General features: G+C 28.3%; 1 protein-coding gene across 4 annotated transcripts in view; it reads right to left on the bottom strand.

Annotated features, from left to right (window-relative positions):
• LOC117181896 (NAD kinase 2, mitochondrial-like) overlaps positions 1-16,946 on the bottom strand; it is an 84,008-nt gene that overhangs the window by 18,969 nt on the left and 48,093 nt on the right. For 2 of the 4 annotated variants that reach the window (XM_033374912.1, XM_033374913.1), the window contains 2 exons: positions 9,634-9,869; positions 6,618-6,941 (listed from right to left, as the gene is read on the bottom strand). In XM_033374912.1, the coding sequence (XP_033230803.1) occupies positions 6,618-6,941; positions 9,634-9,863 (554 nt within the window). In that variant the 5' untranslated portion in view covers positions 9,864-9,869. Of the gene's footprint in view, positions 1-6,617; positions 6,942-9,633; positions 10,002-16,946 lie in introns of those variants that run through there. The other 2 variants (XM_033374914.1, XM_033374916.1) reach the window with 2 other exon arrangements.

Here is a 16,946-nt window from a genome sequence, read left to right as displayed (position 1 = left end):
TCACGTTCACTGTAGTTGCAAGAATTATATTTTTTTTGCGTGATGAACCTGGATTCACAATGGATTATCACCGATAACACAAACTACGAATGGAACCAAATCAAATCGATCATCGATAAAATGCAATAAAATGTTAAAGCCTGTTGAAATCGTTCTGATAGAACGAACAATCAAATGTTAAAGTATGTTGGAATCTTTCTATGATAGATCGATTGCAACAGACTTAAACATTTTATTGCATTTGATCGATGATAGATTTTATTTTGTTCTATTTTTGGTTTGTTTTATTGGTTATTATTATTCATGTATTTATTTCAGAAAGAGAAGTCAACATAACCTACAACTTACAGAGAGGGGGGGGGGGTCGTTGATGTAGACACTAGTTCTTGCTATGCCCCCTAGATGGCGCTGATCTCACATTTTGCCACAATCTATAAGTACCCCTCCAAAATACATTAGAGTGGGCACATCGTGGTCCAATCGAGGCAAAACACCTGACGCTATAATTCTGCAAGCTGTTGAAAAAATAATCGGCGAAAAACTTTCAGTGCTATGCGTAGCCACTGCATTCACTGTAGTAAGAAAAACTCTTTTTTTCAATCGTGATGATTATTTTGAAAACAAAGCCTACGATTAAAGAACTGCTATTAAATAAGTGAATAAGATGTCTTTTTTGTCGAGACACCTTTTTATTGGTGGATGTTCTACTCACTTTAAAAAAATCTTTTGTATTTCAAAAAATGAATGAAAGTGCATAGAAAAATGACAGAAGGAGCTAAATGCATGCAATTTTATTTAGTGAAAACCAAATTTCATTCAATTAAACAGGGAAGTAAGAAAAAAATCGAACTTAAAAAGTTGGCCAACCAGCCCCGGTCTCTCCTACGTCTAAACTGGCGAAATTTTTTTATGTACGAGGACTGTCCGGAAAGTATCGCATCTGCTGCTCTAACTTTAAAGCTAGTTATGCTATTTTCAAAAAAAGTTTCAAGTTATTTTTTTTAAACAAGTTAATTATTTATTCACAAAAAAATTTATAAAACCATTTTTAACATGACTGAGCAAAAATAAAACTTTTGTGTATCTTGCACTTTCTCCGTGCGATGCACCGTTTATAATGTACAGCATTATAAACAAATAATTTTTGAACAAAATTGCCATATTTTTAGTATTACCTCAGAATCTGTTGCTGAGAAAATTTTTAAACTTGTACACGCTCTGTATCGAGGATAGATCTCTTGAAAGAAAAAAGAAATCTTCCGATTGAATCAAAACTTCTTTCCTTAAATTGTTGTTAAAAAGTTGTCTAGAATTATTAACATAATTTGCTGTTCAAAATTTCTTTTTCTAAATTCTTTATAACAATTGATATAAATAACAATGTATTTTTTATAAAATTAGCTAATTTTGACCCATAGCTTTTGCATGAAGTATCTCAGATAATGATTTGCGCTTACAATTAGTTAAGAATAGCTAATGATTCCTAATTATTTAAACAATTTTTATAAACGAATGCACATTTTGACAATTTTTTCATGAAAAGGCTTGATTTTTTTCGGAATCAACTGAAAATGTTTTCCTTAAGACTGCTGGCTATCATATATTTCATAGTGACGAAAAAATTTAATTATTGAAACAATTTTTATAAACAAATGCACATTTTTCCCATTTTATGATGAAAACGCTTGACTTTTTTGCGGAATCAGCTAAAAATATTTAGCCTAAGACTCCTTGCTATCATGCTTTTCATAATGACCACAAAATGTTAATTATTTTTACAATTTTTATAAACAAATGCGCATTTTGTGATGAAAAGGCTTGATTTTTTTTGCGGAATCAACTTAAAATGTTTAGCCTAAGACTCCTTGCTATCATGCTTTTCATAATGACCACAAAATGTTAATTATGTTTACAATTTTTATAAACAAATTCACATTTTGTGATGAAAAGGCTTGATTTTTTTTTTGTGGAATCAACTCAAAATGTTTTTCCTAAGAATAAAAAATGTTAATTATTTAAACAACTTTTTATAAGCAAATGAAGATTTTAAACCTTTTTTTATGAAAGGGCTTGATTTTTTTGCAGAATTAATTCGAAACATCTTGCAAAAGTATCTATGCTATCATATTTTCAATAGTGACATAAAATGTGAATTATTTAAAAGATTTTAATAAACAAATACACATTTTGACCATTTTTTCATGAAAAGGTTTCATTTTTTCGGAATAAATACGAAATATCTTGAAAAAGAATCCTTGCTCTCCTATTTTTTATAGTGAGCTGATACATGACAGCAAGGATTTTTTTGCCGAAAATGGACAAAAATTCTTCATGAATCGTAATTTTTTTTTAAAGTTTGGAAAAACTTCTGGTAGAAGTTCAGACAATGCAAACTTGGCTCAAACCTCAAAACCAAAAAAATCCTGACCTAAAGTCAATTAGACTTGAAAAAATTAAAATCCGATCGTCTAATAAATCGGTTATAAACATTGTTTAAATAATTAACATTTTTTTGTCACCATGAAAAATACGATAACAAGGAGTCCTAGGAAAAATATTTTGAGTGGATTCCGCAAAAAATCAAGCCTTTTCATCAAGAAATTGACAAAATGTGCAATTGTTTATAAAAATTGTTAAAATAATTAGCAATTATTAGCTATTCTTACCTCATTGTAAGCGCACATCATTATCTGAGATACTTCATACAAAAGCTATTGGTCAAAATTAGCTAATTATTGCAAATGACAAAAAATGACTTTGTTAATTAATTTGTTAAAAACATTATTGAAAAAATTTTTCTCATTTCAACACACTGATAAATTATTTGTGGTTAGTTGTTACATTTATTTATGAACTTTTTAAAATGAATTTCGAAGTCTTGGAACAAATGGTATCATGGAAAAGTTTAGCAACGAAAAGTTGTATGTTTGTTGTTAAATAACAAATTTCCGTTTAGATAAAATGAAAATTTCACAGTTAAATGTTATACCTTGAAGCCTAACGGTCACGAGAATATCCACGAGAATATAACCGAGAAATAAATTCTGTGAGAATTTCAGGATTTATTTTATTAATAGATAATTGCATTTTTTTGTTAACTTTTCGGTTGAAAATTCAACTCTTTTTTTAAAGTTTGTCTTTTATATTTTCAAGTTCACCTGCTTTAGTGGAAATTACGTATTTAAAAAAATGCAACTGTTTGGTTAGAAAATAAGCTATTATACTATTTTATTTGAAACTTAAATATTTCGTAGAAAATTTACTTTTTGTTTAAAATTTATAGTTTGGTGTTGAAAAATGAACTAAAATATTTTCGGGATGAAAGTTTCACTTATAAAATAATTTGGTTTTTATTACAATTCATCTGTTTTAGTATAAAATGTACCTTTTTTGGATAAAACTGCAACTATGTGGTAGAGAATTCAACTGTGTTGTTAAAAATTTATCCTTTTTGGTTGAATTAATTCGTCTTTTTGGATTGGAAATTCAATTTTTTTCGTAGAAACTTTTTTTTTTAATTCATAGTTTGATAGTGCAAACTTGACTCAAATCTTTTTCAACAGAAAATTGAACTATTTATTGAAAAATTATCTTTTTGAGTTAAAACTTGATCTGTTTTATAAAAGAAATTAAATTTTTCGTACGAAAATGCAACTTTTTGGTTAAAAATTGTTCTTTCTTGCTTGATAATTCAACTAATTTGTTTAAAACGTTTGGTTTAAAATCTGTGTTAAGAAATCACTTTTTTTGGTGAAGATTTATATTTTAAGTTGAAAAGTTATTTCGTTTTGATTAATTATCTTGTTGAAAATTAATCTTTTTTAATTAAAAGTTCAACTACTTGGGTCAAAGTTAAACTAGATTGTGAAATTTTTATGAATCATGATCGTAAAAAATTAATTTTTAGTTGAAGAGTCATATTTTTTATTTGAAAATTCCATTTTTGTAAAGAAAATAATAATGAATAATTTAGATAAAGTTTTATTTATTTTTTGAGTGACAAATCTTTATTTGTTGGAAGTTCGTCTTTTCGGTTTTAACATTATTTTCTTTTGTTGCATAAATTTCATTCTTTTCTTTTATTAAAATATAAACTATGACTTTTTTCGTTGGCAATTTGTCTTTTTAGGTTGAATATTCAACTATTATGTTAAAAAATCAATTTTCTTATTGAAAATTCCAATATTTTGTTAAAGAGCCATCTTTCAAAAGAGAAGCAACATTTTTTTTAAAAATAAATTAATACATTTAAAAAATTTTATTTTCTATATGAAATACTGTTTTATTCCGATTATAAAATATTCTATGTTAAAAATGTTAGAAGATAAAAATTCTGATATTTAAATATTAATGATTTGAAATGGAAAATTAGTCAAAGAAAAATCAGAGAATTTTTAAAATGTCACGCATCCAAGTTTTCCGGGAGTGGGGTCTTCTTCTTTTACTTCGCGGTATTAATTAACCCTTTCCGGCATACATTTTTCAGGGGAACGAGTTTTCATGAAAATCGGTACATAGGGGTTTTTGGGGTCGCTGATTACGAATCTGAACTCAGATTTTGAAAATTCAAAATGGCGGGTCCAATATGGCGGCTAACATTTAACATAATTTTTTATTTTTTCTGAAAATTGGTATACGGGGTTTTTTGGGATTACTGATCACGAATCTGAACTCAGATTTAGAAAATTCAAAATGGTGGATCCAATATGGCGACTTAAATTTGGAATATTTTTGGATTTTTTTTTAGAATTGGTATATAGGGGTTTATTGGAATCGCTAATCACGAATTCGAACTCAGATTTAAAAAATTCAAAATGGCGGATTCAATATGGCGGCCAAAATTTGGAATTTTAATTTAAAAAATTGGTGTACATCTACTCACCTAAAACATGGATTAGTAACAATTTTATGAATTTTCAAAAGCTGAATTCAGATTCGTGATCAGTGACTCCAAAAATCCTTGTACACTCTTTTTTTTTTAAATCTGGAAAACTTTATTATTTTGAACGCCATATTGTATTTGTCATTTTGGATTTTAAAGTCTGATTTCAGATCGTGATCAGCGACCGGATAATCAGCGATCGGATAATTTCAGTGGAAAACCGTCCTTTTTGCATGTAAAACAATAAATTACAGTTTTGTTAAAATAATTGTTCATAACAATCATATAAATTATTCCTTATTTAATTTCGTTGGTTAGTCATCGCAATAAATGTCAATCTAATAATTATTGAAGAAAAAAACATTTTTTTCTACGAGGAAACGGCCGATTAGGAGACTTGTTTAACTACATGGTTATAAACAATCTATATTGTTTATGTTTGATAAAGCTTAAAGTATATAAATGGCTATAAAGACAATTGTGAATCACTTTTGTTCAGAAGAATCAATTCAGCTATGAGAAAAACTCGTTTATAAAGAATTTGTTTATAGAAATTGCTTATAATAATTAAGTTAAATATTATTAAAATTAATTATATTCTATGAATGCATGTGCAATAATGCCGGCTGATAGTGAGTTTCTATCTGTATTTTTTCTTGAGATAAAAATTTACAAAGCTAAAATGGTCAATTTTGTCACTAAATTTGTTTATATATTGTTGCTCTGTAAAAAAAATTAAAAGAAAGCAAACCACAATTCTCCTCAAAATTAATTGCTGAGCATTTTTAAGAAAAAAAAAAAAAAAAAAAAAAAAAAACTTTTAAATCGGTTAAGAAATACGACCTGTGGGCGATTATGAATAGTAAATTCCTATTTCAAACCACTGTGTGTCCCAAAGGGTTACGAAATGTTAGGCAATTGAATTTTGAGGTTAGAGTTTCAGTCTAACAGTGTTCAATAATTAATGAGCTACTGCTTTGCATATTTTAAATTCCTGAATATCTCTGAGCTAGAAAATAATTTAATATCAACCGTTGATATAACCTGAACAATAAAAATAATGTTAAAAATCATAAATTCTCTTAAATTCTTCTGAATTCTGTCATATTCTCGGTTATATAACCTAAGAATAAAATTCTCGGGAATTTAAGAACTCTACTCCCACTGTGCGGAGGTTCATGCCTTGGCCACGTGGAGCGCTATGTCACTGCTTAACCCATTGGGCACAAAATTTGGCGACGTCTTTACGACATCGTTACGACATTTTTACGACAACTTTACGACTTTCTATGTCCATGTCGTTAACGTGTCTTTACAATATCGTAAATGAGTCGTATGGTCTGACAATGTCTTCACGATATCACAAAGACACCGAAACGACAATGACATAGGATGTCGTAAAGTTGTCGTGAAGATGTCGTAACGATGTCGCAAAGACCTCGCCAAATTTTGTGCCCACTGGGAAATTTATTATTTGGCGTCACTGGTAAATTCAGTAACGCCGTTTTAGTTGAATCACTCACTGGCTCAACCAGTCAAATTCGGAAAATTACTGGTTCACCAGTAATAATTTAAAATACTGATTCAATCAATGAAAACCTTACTGGTTCAGTTTAGAAGAGCAGATGTAGATAGTAAATCAAAGCTCAAATAATGTGAGAAGGTATTCGTTACTTAATACGTTTCTAGGAAATAAAAAGTTGAAATTGCTTGTTTAATGGCTGGAAGAACATACTCTATTATTTTCTCTCCTTGCGTGCGGTTCTTTTCATTTACGAGAAAGGAATGGCTGTAAAGGCCTTTGCCATACATCACGGTCCGGATGCGACTTCTCATAACCAACTTGTAAGCTCCTGCGAACAGTTTCTTAAAAGCCTTTTCGACATTTTCAGTATACTGAGTCGGCAAAGTTAGATTACTCGAAGAATTAGTTGAATTAAATCCCATTAATGGTGTTATGTTGTCTCTTATTAATTTTGAAGCTGCAAGAAATGTTCCATCTCCTCCGGTTGTAATAACAAAGTCTGCCCAATCTACATATTTAGAAGCATCTACCATTCTATAAAAGAAGCAAAGAGCATATATATTATATGCTGAAATTGATTATTATTGAATAAATTTATTAAAAATGTATTAAATAAATAATTTAATAGAAGGTTTACTCAGAAAAAATATTGTTTCTCTCCTGAAATGAACTGTTGAATACGACTGATCTCCAGTGTAATCTTACTGGTTGAAGCAACCAGAAGTGTGTCACTGGCAATCAGTTATATATCACTGGTTCCATCAGTGGAAATTCGTCACTCGTTTAGGCAGTCAGTTTTAATGGTTTAATCAGTGAAGTTTACTGGTTTAATCAGTGAGGTTTACTGGTTTAAGCAGTGGGGATGATTGGTTTAAGCAGTGGGGATGATTGGTTTAAGCAGTGAGGTTTACTGGTTTAATCAGTGAGATTTATTATTTTGATCAGTAAGTTTCGCTGGTTACTCAGTACCAGTAGTATTTGTTAAGAAACATGAATTATTACAAAAGAAATTTCAAAAATTTCGAAGTTTTGAAAAAATTTGGAAATAGTTTAAATTTTGAGAATATTAAAAAAATGTAAAACTAGTGTAGATTTCTGAAGAAAAAAGAAGCTTTTTAATAGTTTCAAAAGATTCCTGGTGCAATTTAAAATTATTTTTCACTTCAAAAAAGTAATTTAAAAAAAAATGGAAAAAAATTAAAGAAACTTCTAAAAATGTCGTAGAGAATCCAGAAAAAGTTTAAGGTAATTTTTAAAATTGCACTGCTCACAACTTGTTAAAGAAAACTAAATTATTTCTTGAAAACTGTGAAAATAAAATTTTTTAAAATGAAATGTAGATTTTTTAAGATGTGTAAAAAAAGAATATTTAAAAAACTTTTAAGGGTTTTGAAGCAAATTACAAATCCTAAGAAATTTGTATTTTGATTCAAAACCCTTAAAAATTATATTTCTGAAGAAAGAATAAGCTTTTAATTATTTCAAAAGATTTCTGGAGTAATTTAAAATAGTTTTTCATTTTAAAAAAGTAATTTTTAAAGAAAATTGAAAAAATTAAAGAAACTTCTAAGAATGTCGTAGAGAATCCAGCAAAAGTTTAAGGTAATTTTTAAAATTGCACTGCTTACAACTTCCTAAAGAAAACTAAATTATTTCTTAAAAACTGTGAAAATTAAAATTTTTTTAATAAAATGTACATTTTTTAAGATGTTTGAAAAAAGAATATTTAAAAAATTTTTAAGGGTTTTGAAGCAAATTACAAATTTTAAGAAATTTGTAATTTCCTTCAAAACCCTTAAAAATTTTATTTCTGAAGAAAGAAAAAGCTTTTTAATTATTTCAAAAGATTGGTGGGGTAATTTTAAATGATTTTTCATTTCAAAAAAGTAATTTTTAACGAAAATTGAAAAAATTAAAGAAACTTCTAAGATCGTAAGGACTTTTTAAATTTTTTAATGGTTTTGAACCAAATTACAAATTTCTTAAGAATTTGGGGTAACTTAAAAATAATTCTTTTTGCTGAAAAATTAATTTTACGGGTTAATTGCAGAAGATTACAAATTATTTTTCTTTAATTTCGAAGAAGAATGTAGAAGATTTCATACCGAAAATATTCTACATTGCATAATTATAAACTTTTATAAAAAGCCAACAAGTAGTTTTAAAAATATACAAAAATAATTTGAAACTTGAAAATATTTCAAAGAATGTAAGACAAAGTGTAAACTTTGGATGATTTTGCATGAAAAATACCAAAATTTTTTATAATTAACAAAATTTTCAAGAAAATAAACAACTTTTTTTTAGAATTCCTGGGAGAATTTCAAATGATTTTTTTATTCTGAAAAATAAATTGTCAGCGAAAATTGAAAAAGATTTAAAAATCTTTTTGAATAAGTCGCAGAAAATCCAGAAAATTTCAAGGCAATTTTTTAACTTTCCACGATTTAGTTGGCTTAAAGAAAACTTAATTATTATAAAGGAAATTTCAAAAATTTGGAAGTCTTGAAAGAATTTGGAAATAGTTTAAATTTTGAGAATATTAAAAAAATGAAAACTAGATTTCTGAAGAAAGAAGAAGCTTTTTAATAATTTCAAAAGATTCTTGGGGTAATTTAAAATGATTTTTCACTTCGAAGAAGTAATTTTTTAAGAAAATTAAAAAAGATTTAAAGAAACTCCTGGAAATGTCGCAGAAAATTCAGAAAAATTTTAAGGCAATTTTTTAACTTTCCAAGAATTTTTTTTCAAAGAAAACTGAATTATTTAAAAAAAAATCGTTAATGATTTTTATAAATTTTTAAGAAAATGTAGATTTTGTTTATTTGGAACAAAAGATGTAGTACGATACTTTTCTTAGTTTCTACGGTATTAGCATTTAATTATTGAATATTTATTAATGTGTTATTACAAAAAACCATTATAAAAATTATTTATTTCAATACTAAGTAAATTTTAAATCAACTATGCTATAAACACATGCAATTATAATTGAACTCTCTAAGTAAAATATTAAAAATCACTGATGAATTTATCTAGCAAGCATCCAAGGGGAAGAGCTTCACAATGTCACCATGTAAAACTCTTCACCCGAGCCCATTAGTAACTTATCGTAAACTATTTTCAACCACAAAAACGAGAAATTACCCTAAAATTAGGTAGAAAAAATGTCTAGAAATGTTTTATAATATTCTGAAAGGCAAAAATAAAAAAAGAAGGATTTTACCTTTTAGTGAATCGAAAATTAATCTTAAACTTTCGGAGAACTTTGATCACTTTGGCTTCAAATGCAAGTTGCGAGCGATGCTCATGTAAGACTTTTATTGGATTTTTTCCTTGTCTGCTAAATTGTTCAAGAAGTTGTTTTTCCTTTATGTCTGGATTTCGAAATTTGAGAAGCTCAAGGGGGGTAAGTTTTGATAACACTAGAACTTGACGAGGAATCCAACGACTCATGGTGATCTGATAATTGATAAATAATGTAGAGGTTGTGTTTTAATAGTTTATAACATTAACAATTGAGTTCAGAATGGATATTATTCTCATATAGTATTTCAGTTGATTTCAGTCGAGCAGCTACTAATCAATGCTTCTGGTTTCTATGGTCACAGTCTCTAACTAAATATAATACACTGCAGAGTACACTTGCCTCACGTGATTATTTTTAGTTAGTGGCTACTAACATCAGCGGACAGCTAATTCTGCATTCAGATCATTTCTGCATTAATAAATATGATTCAGAAGTCCAGAAAAGCTATTATCGTTGACTGAAACAAACAGTCAATAATTTCGACTAAATAAAACAGTAATTATTGTGGTGTAAATCGAACACACATTATTGTTTACTAAGTCGAACAGTCATCATTGTCGACTAATTCAAACAGTCGTTATTGTTTTCAGAATTGAAAAGTAATTATTTTTGTCTAAATCAAGCAGTCATCTTTGTTGACTGAATCAAACAGTCATTACTATTGTCTGAATTAAACAATAATTATTTTTGTCTGAATAAAACAGTCTTTATTTGCGACTAAATCAAACAGTCAGTATTGTTGTTTAAATTAAACAGTCGTTATTTTTGTCTAAATCAAACAGTCATAATTGTTGAGTCTAGCAAAAAGTCACTTGAAACGACTAAATCAAAACGGTCATTTGAAACAGCTGAATCAGTCATTCAAAGTGACTGATTTGCAGTCACTTTCGCTGACAAGATATTAGTTTTTACAGATGAATAAGTCCTTATTGTTCACTTAATTAAACAGTCATTTCTACATTGTAAAAGAGGATTCAGTACAAAAAAAACCCTACCAAGAATCGTTAGACGCTGATATAAAGCATTCAAAATTTGACTGATTAAATACAGCAAGCATGACGAAATAGTATTCAATGTAAAAAAGCTGCGTAGAAATCATATAGACTAAATTTAACTCATTTAAAACTTGGAAGATTACATTATTCAAGCATGTTTTAATTGCAAAATTAGTAATTTTTTCTGACAAAACAGTAATTTTTGCAGATAAACAAGTCATTATTGTTGAATGAATAACACAGTCACTGGAAATAACTGAATCAAACTATTACTTGAAATGACCAAATGAGACATTCATTAAAAATGGTTGAGTCAGTCATTTGAAATGGCTGAATTCTTCATTCGAAATCACTTATTTGCAATAAGTTCCGAATTCAGGTCATTTCTGCATTGCGAAATAGGATTCAGTACAAAAAAGCTACCTTGAATCCTTAACCAGTGGGCACAAAATTCGGCGACATCTTTACGACATCGTTACGACTTCTTTACGACAAATTTACGACATCCTATGTCCATGTCGTTCCAGTGTCTTGACGATATCGTAAAGACATCGTCAGATCATACGACATATTTACGATATCGTAAAGACGACTTAACGAGATGGACATAGGATGTTGTAAAGTTGTCGTAAAGATGTCATAACGCTGTCGTAAAGACGTCGCCAAATTTTGTGCCCACTGGGTATAGACTGAATGTAAATCATTTGAAATTTGACTGATTAAATTAATCAAGCATGCTTCATATGTAAAATTAGTAATTTGTTCTGACTAAACAGTAATTTTTCAAGATAAACCAGTCATCATTGTTGAGTAAATAGAACAGTGACTTGAAATAACTGAGTCAACCATTCACTTGAACTGACTAAATAAATCATTAATTTTAAATGGCTGAATCAGTCATCTGAAGTGGTTGAATCTATCGTTTGAAATCACTTATCTGCAATAAATTCCGCATTCAGGTCATTTCTGCATTGCGAAATAGGATTCAGTACAATAAAATCCACCTAGAATCCTTATAGACTAAATTTAAATCGTTTTAATTTTTACTGGTTAAATTAATTGAGTATGCTTTAAATGCAAAATTAGTAATTTCTGCTGACAAAACTGTAATTTTTGCAAATAAACTAGTCATCATTGTCAATTCCACATTCAGATAATTTTGCATTGAAAAATAGGATTCAGTTAAAGAAAGCTACCAAGAATCCTTACACTTTAAATTTAAATAATTCACAATTTGACTGATTAAATTAATCAAACTTGAGATAACTGAATCAAAAAGTCAATTGAAAAGGCTGAATCAGTTACTCTCAATTACTTATTGGCAGTCAATTTTGCACTCAGATAATTTCTACGTTATAAAATAATATTCAGTATAGAAAAGCTACCTATAATCATTAAAAACTAAATTTAAATAATTCTCAATTTGAATTAGTAAATCAATTAAGCATGCTTTTACTGATAAATAAGTAGTTTCTACTAAAAAAACAGTCATTTCATCTAAGGAGTCCCTTATTACTGTCGGCTGAGTCAAGCAATCTTTCAAAATTACTGAATCAAACATTTACACAAAATGGCTGAATCAAGCAGTAACTTAAAATAGCTGAATCGAGCAGTCAATTTAAATTCAAACCAATTAATATTTGACTGACAAAATCAAACAAGCATGTTTTTACTAAATAAACAAAAACAATAATTTCTACTGAAAAAACTTTAGGTTTAACCAAGGAATCAGTCAATATTTCTGTCTGAATTAGTCACTTTAAACGACTACTTATCAATTAATAAAAGTAACTGACTTATCTGATCTAATAAAAGCAAAATTATTTCTCCATTCATAAAATTCATAAATTAAATTCCTACATTTTGAAAAATTATTAAAATTACCCATAATTGGCTGGTTAATACATTGAAAGTTACGGATGAGATAAATCAAAATGACTAAATTAATTTGTAAATGTTATTAGTTATATAATTTAAAATGACTCAATTCATAAGTGAGAGATACTGATTACGTCAAAATAATGGGTGATTTAATCAGAAATAGTTACAGGCTAGATCATTCCCAAGTACTGATTTGTCCAGTGGATATTATTTATTAGATCAATTCATTTTTATTGGTGCAAAATCGATCTTTGTGCTTGAAAAACAATTTATTTTGTGAAAAATTGATTTTTCTACAAATTTGTTTCCTTTATATTGAAAATTAATTTTTCTATTTGCAACTCGAACTATTAAGTTTTTGGTTAAAAAGTTTTTAATTGAACTGTTTGGTAAAGGATTTAACTATTGGTTGAAAATATCAAAGATATCAAATACTTGTTTAAAATTTTACCCACTACAAAATTAATCTTCGTAGCACGAAATAAATTTTTTGTTGCTGCCAATTTAACTGTTTTTTTGAAAATCCTTGTAATTTGTTCAAAATTCAGTTTTCTTGTCAAAAATGAAGTTTGTCAATTCAAAAATCCTCTACACTATTTTTATTTGAAGATGAACCTTTCATAGATCCAAATTCAACAGATTAATTAATTTAATATAATTTCATCAGCTTACAGGAAAATTATTATGAGCCTATATCATTAATTTCATCGCTAAATATTTTCGTTCAGGAATAAAAAGCAACTTTCTTTTATCTGTTACCATAAAAAGAGACTGGGGAATTGCGAAAGATAATAAATTAACTTTCTACTGTAATTCTATATTTTTTCTCGAATTAACCTAATATTCTTGAAATTCAATCTGATTCGTCTACAAGTATTGTTTTAAAATGCGTTGAGATAGCGCGATCTAAGGGAGTTTCCTTGATTTCTTCAGGAGTCATATCTACAATCGCTCCACTGTTAATGTTTAATTTCACCCTTTTTTCAACCTGAGATGGAGTTTTGTTTCGCAATATATAAATTCCACGAAGACGTGTATTTTTTCTCTCTAATAGTGCCAAGATGTCACCATTGGACGTTGATAATACCATTTTTTCTTCGATCGGTATGGGCTCAAGGAGCTGATATCTTGCTCTCAATTTAATTTGTTTATCGTCAGAAAATGTGTAGTTTCGAATCTCGAATCGACGGTGTGGATTACAGTTGGGAATAAGCCGAACATGTTCAAGCTGTTCAATTCTATATCCAAGTATGCGGAAATTAGAAGACCTGCCAGGAGGAGACCTGGTTCTGGCACGAAGAGACAACTTGGCAGGATCAGAAGAACTGGTAGGGGATCCCGGGGAAGGTCTGGCAGTAGGAGACCTGTTTCTGACACGAAGAGACAACTCGACAGGATGAGAAGAACTGACAGAAGATCTTTCAGAATAAGGTCTGGCAGGAAGAAGAGACCTTTCAGGGGAATGCTGTCTATCAGAAGAAGAAGAAGTTCTAAAACGCGGAATATCAGAAATAGGGGTGCCATCAGGTAAACACTCGAATTCTGAACTCAATTCTGCAACAAAAAACAGAGAAATACATTTTCGAAGTACCGTGAAACTCTTCTAAAGCGCCAATTTTAGGGATGACGGTGGGTGGGAACAAACCTTTCAGAGCCCGTGCAGCTTTTGTTTGTTCACGCCTGAGTGCTCGCCTGACTAATAACCGCAGACCTCGCGCACGCCGTGCAGATTCTGTTACATCTAACCTAGGCGCGGCGTCAATTATTGGAAGAGCTATAGAAGGGAGAGCTATTAAAGGTTTTCACTCTATATCGTTTTTCGGGATTTTTTGCCGGATTTTAATATTCTATTCCGGCTTTTTTTCCCTTCTGGCATATGCTTACAGTTCCAGAGAGAAACGTAGCGGGCATTATTCCGAAAAAACGCTGCTAAAAGTTTGTTTCCTTTGAGAGAAAGTTAATTTTATTTAAGATTCGTCGTTTCGATTAAAAATGTCTCGATTTGTTGGAAAATTGTACGATTTTGTTAAAAATTCAAGTACTTGTTTGAAAGTGAAACTACTTCTTCAAAAAATATTTTTTTTTAGAAATCGTCACGCCTTAGTTGAAAATCTATCTTTTTAACTATTTAGTTTAATTTAAATTTATTCTGTTGAAATTTATTTTTTTGGCTATTAATTAATTTTTGTTTGTTACAAATTCCATCATTTTGCCAAGAATGAAATTTTGTTTGTTAAAGATTACGAGTGTACCATATGTTGCATTTTTATTCGAAAAATGGAATATCTTAATTCTAGGTTTTTAAGATATTAAAAAAAAACGAATTTAAAACAAAAATTATAATATCTGATATCTAATATGAAATGATTTCAATTTTAAATAAAAAACCGTTGACATCTTAACCAACAAATAATTTAATTTCAAATGAAAAACAGAACTATTCAACCAAAAAATATATATTTGGAACCAAAAATGAAAGATTTAAATTTTCAGTTAAAAAATTGGTTTCCAAACAAAATTATGAATATTCAACCAAAACGGATAATTTTTAAGGAAGTTGTTGAATTTTTACCAATTGATTGAAATTTAAAGCCAATTTTTGTTTAGTTTGAGTTAAAAAAAATGAAACAGCTGAATCAAGCAGTTACTCTAAATTCAAACCAGTCACTACTTTGCTGATTAAATTCAACAAGCATACTGACACTAAAAAAAAAAACTAAAAAATTTAGTTCTAACAAAGGAATCAGTGAATATTTCTGACTGTATCAATCACTTTAAATGACTAATTATCAGTCAACCAAAGCAACTGGATTAGCTACTCTAATGAATGTAATATTATTTCTCAATCATTACATTCATTCGTAAAATTCATACATATTGACAAATTATTAAAATTAATCATAATTTTTAAGTTAACACATCGACAGTTACAAATAAAATGAATAAATAAAATAAATATAAATAAATAAAACAATTAACTGAATTAATTTATGAATGTTACTAGTTATATAATTCAAAATGACTTAATTCATTAGTGAAAGATACTGATTACGTCCTACAAAATAAGTGATTTGATCAACAATAGTTACTGTTCAGATCATTCAAAAGTACTGATTTGTTCAGTATATATTACTGATTAGATCAATTCATTTTTAGTCAACTGTTTAATCTTCATTTATTTTGTTGAAATTTATCTTCTTAGTTAAGAATGAATTTTTTTTGGTTAAAAATTAAACTGTTTTCTCAAGAATGAAACTTTGATTGTTAAACATTAGGAGAGTACCATATGTGCGTGTGCACATATGGTGTGATAAAAAATAAAAATTTGAATTTTCAAGAAAAAAAAAATAATTTCACTGATTTTCAAACAAAATTAAGAATCTTTAACAAACAAAAAAAATGAATATTTAACGAAGTAGTTTCATTTTTACCAAGTAATTGATATTTCAACCCAATTTTTTTTAGTTTGAGTTAAAAGCCGTTAGATTTCTACCAAGAACGACGAATTTTGAACTAATAATTTAATCCTTAACTAAACAGTGTAATTAGAAGCTTTTTGACTACAAATTGAATAGTTCCAATCGCAATGAAAAAATTCATGTTTAATAACAAAAAATTTGCAACAAATATTTAAATTTTCAAACAATAAAAATGAATTCATTTAATCAGTAACATCTACTAAGAAAATCAGTAGTTTAGAATGTTTAAAACTGCATCTGCATTTGATTGAATCACTCATTCTGTATGACTTTATCAGTATCTTTCATTAATTATTGAAGTCATTTTGAACTATATAACTAGTAATTTTTATCAAATAAATAAATAATTTTCATTGATCTAATCCGTAACTTTCATTGTGTTAACCAGTAAATTATGGTTAGTTTTAATAATTTTTTGCAAATTGTAGAAGTTAAATAAATGTATTTGATAAATTTATAAATAATTTTACTTTTATCAGAGCATATAATGCAGTCCCATTCATTGACTCAAAATCAGTAATTTCGGAAGACTGATTCAGTCTGAATTATTGACTGATTTCTCTGTTAAAATCAATGTTTTTCCTGTAAAACATTACTGATTTCTCAGTCGAAACATGTTTCTTTAATTCAATTAGCCAAATATTGACTGGTTTAAAATGACTGCTTGGTTCAGTTATTTCAAATGTCTGTTTAATTCAGTCATTTCGAAGGACTTTTTGATTCAGTCAAAGGTGATAACGGATTAATCTGTTAAAATTATGGGTTTCTCACGAGAAATTACTTTTTTTTTCAAAGAATACATGGTTAATTTAATCAGTTGAATTTTGAATTATTTAAATTTAGTTTGTAAGGATTATTGATAGCATTTTTTAGT

The sequence above is a fragment of the Belonocnema kinseyi genome, chromosome 10, assembly GCF_010883055.1.
Source record: "Belonocnema kinseyi isolate 2016_QV_RU_SX_M_011 chromosome 10, B_treatae_v1, whole genome shotgun sequence".
NCBI lineage: Eukaryota > Metazoa > Arthropoda > Insecta > Hymenoptera > Cynipidae > Belonocnema > Belonocnema kinseyi.
This window is presented reverse-complemented; position numbering and strand designations above follow the sequence as displayed.